We start from the raw sequence: 7,890 nt of genomic DNA on the forward strand, positions 1-7,890 counted from the left end.
GTGCAAAGCACGTGTTCGCGTCGTCTATGCGGACGCGTCACTTCCAGTTTCTTCAGAAACTCCATTTTGTGCTTTCCTTCCATTTTTGTATGTTTCCTTTCCATCCTTTAAGTCATTCCTGCCCTACAAAGCCTGAAAGCACTCAACAAACAAATCACGGCATCGAATGGTAATAAAGGATGATTAATTTTAATATTTCTAAAGCATAGGAAACATGTTTTTCACATATGTCACATAATAAGAAAGGGAAAGTAAAACCATGCAATTTACATGAATAAGTGGGTGAAAGATTGAATAAATCACTTAAATTGAGTACAAAATACATCATAAAATATGGGTTTATCACCTCTCCAATTTGTAGGTGCCCTTGCCAAGCACTTCTCTGACCCTGTAGGGGCCTTCCCAGTTTGTCGCCAGTTTGCCTTCTCCTTGGGTCGGTAGGCTGATGTCATTGCGCCGTAGGACGAGGTCGTTTCGCTCAAAATCTCTCTTGAGCACTTTGGTGTTGTAGCGTAGGGCCATTCTTTGCTTTAGTGCTACTTCTGACAGATGGGCCTTCTCCCTGGTTTCATCTACTAGGTCCTTCTCTACAGCTTCTTCCACCCCTTTGAGAAGTAACCGTGGGCTCGGCTCACCGATCTCTACGGGTATCATTGCGTCTACCCCGTATGTCAGGCAGAAGAGGGTTTCTCTCGTGGCAGACTGCTCGGTTTTACGGTAGGACAAGAGGACTGAGGCGAGCTCATCAGCCCACGCTCCTTTCTTGTTGTCTAGCCGCTTCTTGAGGCCCAGCAAGATGATCTTATTTGCGGACTCGACTTGTCCGTTTGTCTGGGGGTGCTCTATCGAGGAGAATTTCTGTTTGATGCCCAAGCCGGCGAGGAACTCTACAAACTTCTTATCGGTGAATTGCGTCCCGTTGTCTGAAATGACGACCTCCGCGATGCCGAATCGAGTTATCACCTGCCTCCACATGAACTTTTTACAATTGGACGAGGAGATAGTGGCCAGTGGCTCGGCTTCTATCCATTTGGTGTAATAGTCGACGGCGACTATGAGATATTTGACTTGCCCTGGGCCAACCGGGAAAGGTCCCAAGAGGTCGACTCCCCACTATGCGAAGGGTCGGGAGGACGTCATCAGGCTCAGTTCAGTGGCTGGTGCTCTATGGAAATTAGCGTTCTCTTGGCACTTGACGCATTTTTTCACGAACTCCTTGGAGTCTTCCATCATTGACGGCCAGTAGTATCCAGCTCGGATGAGCTTCCTTGCTAGGGCTTTGCCCCCGATGTGGTGACCACAGCACCCCTCGTGGATTTCTCTGAGCACGTAGTCCGTCTGGTCGGGGTGTAGGCACTTCAGCAGAGGTTGGCTAAGTCCCTTTTTGAATAGTTGGCCCTGTATGACCGTGTATTTGGCAGCCTCCCTTCTTAACATTTTAGCTTCCTTCTCGCTTCCAGGGAGTTTGCTGTTTTGCAAGAAATCAGTGATGGAGTCCATCCAGGAGGGGCTTATCTCGGTCAGGTGGAGGGCAACCGCTGGTTCTCTCGTGATGCCTTGAATGAGGGAGCGGTTGCCGGTTCCAGGTTTTGTGCTCGCTAGCTTGGATAGGAGGTCTGCCCGTGTGTTCCTCTCCCTTGGAACGTGTTGGACCATGACCTCCTCAAACTGTTTGCTCAGTTCTTTAACCCTCTCTAAGTACTTCTGTAATAGCGAATCTCTAGCTTGGTAGCTTCCATTCACTTGCGACGTGACGATCTGTGAGTCGCTGCATATTTCTAGCCTCGTAGCCCCGACTTCCTGGGCTAAGATCAAGCCGCCTAGGAGGGCTTCATACTCTGCTTGGTTGTTCGACACTGGAAACTCGAACTTGACCGACTGTTCGTAAATGACCCCGGTTGGGCTTTCTAAGATGATCTCGGTGCCCCCGGACGTCTGGTTGGAGGCTCCGTCTACATGGAGCTTCCATCGTGTGCCCGTGTCCTCGGTTGGGTCTCTGGTTACTTCCACCAGGAAGTCTGTCATTGCTTGCGCCTTGATTGCATGTCGAGGCTCGTACCTTAAATCATATTGGGACAGCTCGATGGCCCAAGTCATCATCCTTCCCGCTAGGTCGGGTTTTTGGAGCACTTGACGAATTCCTTGGTCCGTTCTTACGACCACTTGGTGACCTTGGAAGTATTGCCGTAGCCTGCGGGAAGAGGTTAGGAGCGCTAGTGTCAGTTTTTCTAACTTGCTGTACCTAAGTTCTACTCCTTGCAGGGCTTTACTCACAAAGTAAATTGGTTGTTGGGCTTTCGCTTTTTCCCGCACCAAGACCGTCGTCAGCGCATCATCCGTTACTGCCAGGTACAGGTAGACCGAGCACAGGCGGTGTTGCAAGTATCTTTTTGAAATGGTTGAACGCTTCCTCGCATGCCGGGGTCCATTCAAATGCTATTCCCTTTCTCATTAGGTTGAAGAAAGGTAGGGCCTTTGCAGCTGATGCCCCGAGGAAGCGAGATAGCGCGGTGAGCCTTCCCGCCAGTCTCTGGATGTCTTTGACGCAGCCCGAGCTCTTCATTTGGAGTATTACTTGGCATTTTTCAGGATTGGCTTCCATCCCCCTTTGGGTTATCATGAATCCTTGGAACTTTCCGGCCTCCATGGCAAAGGCGCACTTGAGAGGGTTGAGCCTCATGCCGTGTCGTCGGAGAGCCGTGAATACGCTTTCCAGGTCGCTCAGAAGGTCTTCGGTTCGGGTGGTCTTGGCAAGGATGTCGTCCACGTAGACTTCCACTGTTTTGCCAATGATGTCGCCGAATATCTTGTTCATCAACCTTTGATATGTGGCCCCTGCGTTCTTCAGGCCGAAGGGCATTACCTTGTAGCAGTGACGGACCCAGAAAATTTTAGGAATGGGGGCAAAAATATATACACTAAAATCAATTTTATTGAATATTATTAATTATATAAAGATATAAAAATTAAAAAAGTTAATGAACAGATTAATACCTAAACTAAAATTGTTTGAATTAAAATTTGTTATTGAAAATATAAAAAAAAATAAAATTGGAAGATACATAGAGTCATAGAAAGTTATATAAAAAAATATAGAGAATTTAAAATTTACCTTTTGATGAACAGAAGATGACTACTAGATAAGGAATAGAAAAAATTTTAAAAATATAAAAATAAAAAAAAGAGTTTAAAAGAATAAAAGAGTAACGGTACAAAAATTAAATTTAATTAGGTTAAATAATAGTAAACATAATAGAAAATAAAAAAGTTAATTTGGGACTTTAACTAATTGAGTGTAGTGGGGGCAAGTGCCCCCTCATTGCCCTTACTGGGTCCGTGCCTGCCTTGTAGCAATAGATTCCTCCTGGTGTTATGAATGCCGTTTTTTCTTCGTCTGGCCGGTGCATCGGTATCTGATTGTAGCCGGAATAAGCATCCATAAAGCTCAGATACTGGTACCCCGCCGCCGCATCGACGAGTGCGTCAATGTTGGGTAGGAGGTAGCAATCATTGGGACATGCTTTGTTGAGATCAGAATAATCCACACACTTCCTCCATTTCCCATTATGCTTTCTTATTAAGACTACGTTCGACAGCCAGGTCGAGTAGTCAAGTTCCCGGATGAATCCTGCTTCAAGGAGGCTGGCCGTCTGCTTGGCCACCTCTTCTGCTCTTTCCTGTGACATCTTCCTCCTCCTCTGGGCCACCAGTCTGGCTTCTGGCTTGACGGCCAAATGGTGCGACATGAGTTGGGGTCTATTCCCGGCATGTCGGCTGGTGTCCAGGCAAATAGGTCGCCATTGGCCCTAATTAGTTCGATTAAAGGTTCTTTCAGCTCGTGAAGGAGATTTCTGTTCACGAAGGTGAACTTCTCCTCCGTGTCGCCGACTCTAAACTTTTCTAGGTTCCCTTCTGGTTTGGGTCTCAGCTTGTCGCTGATTCTGGCATCCAAGTCGGTGAGGAACACTCCTGATGCTTCCTTGGATTTCTTTCTTAACGAGAGACTGGCGTTGTCGCAAGCGACTGCCGTTTCCAGGTCTCCCCTTACAGACCCTACTGATCCTTCTTCAGTTATGATCTTCATTATCAGCATCCTCGTGCTGATGACCGCCCCTAGGTCGTTGATGGTCTTCCTCCCTAGGATGATGTTGTAGGCCGTGGAGTCTCGTAGGATCACGAACTCTGCCATTACCGTTCTTTTCCCTTGGCCTTGTCCCAAGGAGGTCGGCAGGGAGATTATCCCGTCCGGCTTGATCAAGTGGTCGCCGAGCCCAACAACGCCGTGCTGGTGAGTCTTTAAGTCGGCGTCCTTTAGACCCGAGGCGTCGAACACATTGCGGAATATGATGTTCGAATCTGCCCCCGTATCAACAAGGATCCGCTTGATGAGGCCGGTTCCCACTCTGGCCGTAATGACCATGGGAGGGCTTTTCACGACCTCGTCGAACCATTGGTCGTCCGGGCCGAATGAAATGGATGGAAGCTTCTTGTGGCTTTGCGCAGAGGATGTGGAAACCGCCAGGACTTTGGCGTCTTTCTTATGTGCCAACTTGGACCTGGGCGCCACGTTTCTCGCCGTTACCATGTTCACTGGTAAGGCCGTGGTCGTGGTCTTCTAGCTCTTGGCGTCGCTTTGCTGCCCGGGTCTTGTCTTCGCCTTCGTGGTCGTGGTTCCGTCTCCTCGGCTCCCTAATGAGGTGGGAGATCTCGACTAACTTTCCATACCTGATCACTTGGTCCAGTGCGTCCTTCAGGTCGAAGCAATCCTGTGTCTTGTACCCGTAGCCCTTGTGGTAATCACAGTAGAGGCTCTTGTTCCCTCCTGTTCATTCCTTCAGAGATCGGGGCTTCGACAAGATCCCCTTCTCGGCTATTTGTTGGTAAACTTCCATAATTGGCACGGTGAGGGGGTGTAATTAGTGAACTTTCCGACACGAGGAAACGGCCTGGGAGTCTTACTCAGACCTCCATCCCTGGCATGTTCTTTTTGTCTTTCTCTACTCCCGTGATGCCAGGCTTGATTGTAAGAGGGATGCCGTTTGTTGGCAGCCACGACCTGACTGACTTCTTCATCGTTAATGTACTCCCTGGCTACACATTGGATCTCCTGCATTGTCCACACCGGCTTCGTGGTGAGGTACTTTCCGAAGTCCTCATTTAGGAGTCCGTTCGTCAAGCACAAGCTCGCAACCGAATCCGTCAGCCCGTCGATCTCCAAGCACTCATCGTTGAATCGGTCTAGGTATTTCCTGGTCGGCTCGCCGGATCTCTGGGTCACTCCAAGTAGATTGATTGGGTGCTTTGCCTTCGCGATTCTGGTTGTGAATTGGGCTAGGAAGGCGCGGCTGATGTCCGAGAACCTAGTCACCGAGCCCTGCGGGAGGTTATTGAACCACCGTATTGCAGGTCCCACTTAGGTGACTGGGAAAGCGCGGCACCTTACCTCATCTCCCACTCCCTCCAGGTTCATTCTGGCTTCAAAAGTCGTAAGGTGCTCCTGTGGGTCTTGGGTTTCGTCGTACCTCATGTTCGTTGGCTTGTCAAAGTGTTTTGGTAGCCGGACCTCGAGGATGGAACGATGGAATGGGGTTGCGCCCATTATCACTGGTCCCCGCGTTCTGGTTGTTCTTCCCTCGTCGTTTTCCCGACGAGCATCCTCATGGTCTCGCTCTATGGTATGCCTGTCGTGCCTGGCGTATATGAGGGGGTCATGGCGCCTTCTTGTGCGTGCTCCCTCCCTGGCATTCTCGGGCTCAGATTGTGGGCTAGCGGTTCGTCGGGAGCGGCTTCTTGAGACGGATCGGGAGTAGCTCGATTCGGGAGTTTGTTGACGAAGTTCTCGGTTGGCCAGCCGGCGTTCCAGGTCTTGCATCCTGTGGCGTAGCTCTTGCATTATTCTGGCGCTGTTGTCGCCAGTTCCCCCGAAAGGGCGTCTTTCGGGAGATCATGTGGTTCGTCTTGGAAGGGTCCTCGTGCGCTGCCGGGGAGAAGCCGCGGAGGCTTCCCCTCTGCGCTCGGTCTCACGGCCTGTTCCACCTGGGCCCAGTACAACGTCCATTCAGGCGATCGATTCCCCACAGACGGCGCCAATGTTCGGTAGGTCAGATACCGGACGGATCGAATTAGTGTCCTGGTTGATGAGGGGGAGATCTTGCCTGGTCGCAAGTTACCGGGTTGGAGTAGACGACGTCCCGAGTACTTCGTGTGGGGGGGGGTGTCACTTGCAAAGACACTCCGACGCTCTAGTCAGCAACGTATGCAGGCAAAAAAGGGTTGATTGGTATGTGACGTACCTTGAGGGAAGGATAGGACCTTCCTCATATATACCGTGTCAGAGGTGGGCCCTGCAATGACAGGCCCACCTTCTTCGATGCTTCCTTCGCACAGCTGTAGCAAAGCTGTCAGGGACGCGTGTCCGGGTCAGCAACTGGACGTGTCGAACCTGACCGTCCGGGTCGGGTAGTGCTCGGGTCGGGCCGGCCCGCGAATGGTTTGGGCCAGGCCGTAACAAAACGGATTATTTAAATGAAATGGATGAGGGATTAATCTTTTTCATAGTATCAGAGCCCTAGGAAAAGATCCTTACCTTTCTCTGTCTTTCGCAGCACAGCTCCGCTCCTCTCCTCTCTTCTTCTTCTTCTTCTTCTTCTTCTTCTTCTTCTTCTTCTTCTTCTTCTTCTCAATCACCATGTCTGATTCAAAATCTTCTTTTCATCCTGCTCTTGCTGTATCCAACATCAAGAACCATGTTCCTATCACTCTTGAGATGGAGAACGTACAATATTCCACATGAGTAGAACTCTTTAAGATTCACATACGATCCCATAGAGTAATTGATCATATTATTCCTCCGATGCAGGGTAAGGAGAAGCTGCTTACAACAGAGGAGGAGAAAGAACTTTGGTCAACTCTTGACGCTATCGTTCTATAGTGAATTTACGCCACTATATCTTACGATCTTTTACATACAATTCTTGAACCCGACACCATGGCAATGGAGGCTTGGAATAGACTGCGTGACATATTTCAGGATAACAAGCACTCTCATGCCATCATCCTTGAGTATGACTTTACTCATGTAGACATGATAGATTTTCCAAATGTCTATACTTATTGTCAACATCTCAAATCTTTGTCGGACCAACTCAAGAATATTGGCTCTCTCGTCGATAATAATAAACTTGTTCTTCAACTGGTCTTTGGCCTCGCCGATCCCTACAAAGGTGTGACCACTCTTATTCGCCAAAGTGATCCTTTACCCCAATTCTATCAAGCCCATTCGATGCTCAATCTTGAAGATGCCGACCTTAGTAAGAAGGCGGCACATAGCTCCTCATCAGCCATGGTTGATCATTTTTCCAATGGCTCTCATGATATTCCTAATCATGCCTCTTCCAACCACAATATAATGGTGGAAAGAGGAACCAAAACCGTAGTAATAATGGAAGGAAAAATCACAGCAACAATGGTGGTCGTGGAGGCGAAAAGAGGGGAACCAGCGGAGAGGGTAGTACCAGAAATGGTCTGATTGGCAGCGGCAACAGCCGCAGTATTGGGCAGCAGCCAGTAGTTCAGCACCCTCCAACCAATGCTCCATGGTCTGCGCGGGCAACCGTGGCCCTGGATGACACCTTGGGCTATACCTCCTTGTCCATATCCTTATAATTCATGAGCCAGGCCCACTCATGGACAGCAACATCGACCACAATATGGTATACTTGGGACCAGACCCCAGTAGGCCTACATGGCAGCTCCAACTCCAACCGACATTGAAGACACAATGCATACTCTTGGTATCACTCCTCTGGATGCAAATTGGTACATGGACACAGGTGCCACTTTTCACATGACATCCGCACAAGGTAACCTCACGTCTTATTTCAATCTGAG

The 7,890-nt window shown here is 49.3% G+C and overlaps 2 protein-coding genes across 2 annotated transcripts; one reads left to right on the forward strand and one right to left on the reverse strand.

Annotated features, from left to right (window-relative positions):
• Window positions 343–2,860, reverse strand: LOC110265013. Its single transcript, XM_021107743.1, has 3 exons — window positions 2,683–2,860; window positions 1,330–2,342; window positions 343–1,113 (listed from the first exon to the last, which is right to left on the reverse strand). The coding sequence occupies exons 1-3, from the start codon at window positions 2,858–2,860 to the stop codon at window positions 343–345; spliced, it is 1,962 nt and encodes a 653-aa protein (XP_020963402.1).
• Window positions 6,989–7,528, forward strand: LOC107607026. The gene has a single exon (XM_016309018.1). It carries the CDS (start codon window positions 6,989–6,991, stop codon window positions 7,526–7,528), a length of 540 nt encoding a protein of 179 aa, XP_016164504.1.

The sequence above is a fragment of the Arachis ipaensis genome, chromosome B07 (genome assembly GCF_000816755.2).
Source record: "Arachis ipaensis cultivar K30076 chromosome B07, Araip1.1, whole genome shotgun sequence".
Lineage (NCBI taxonomy): Eukaryota > Viridiplantae > Streptophyta > Magnoliopsida > Fabales > Fabaceae > Arachis > Arachis ipaensis.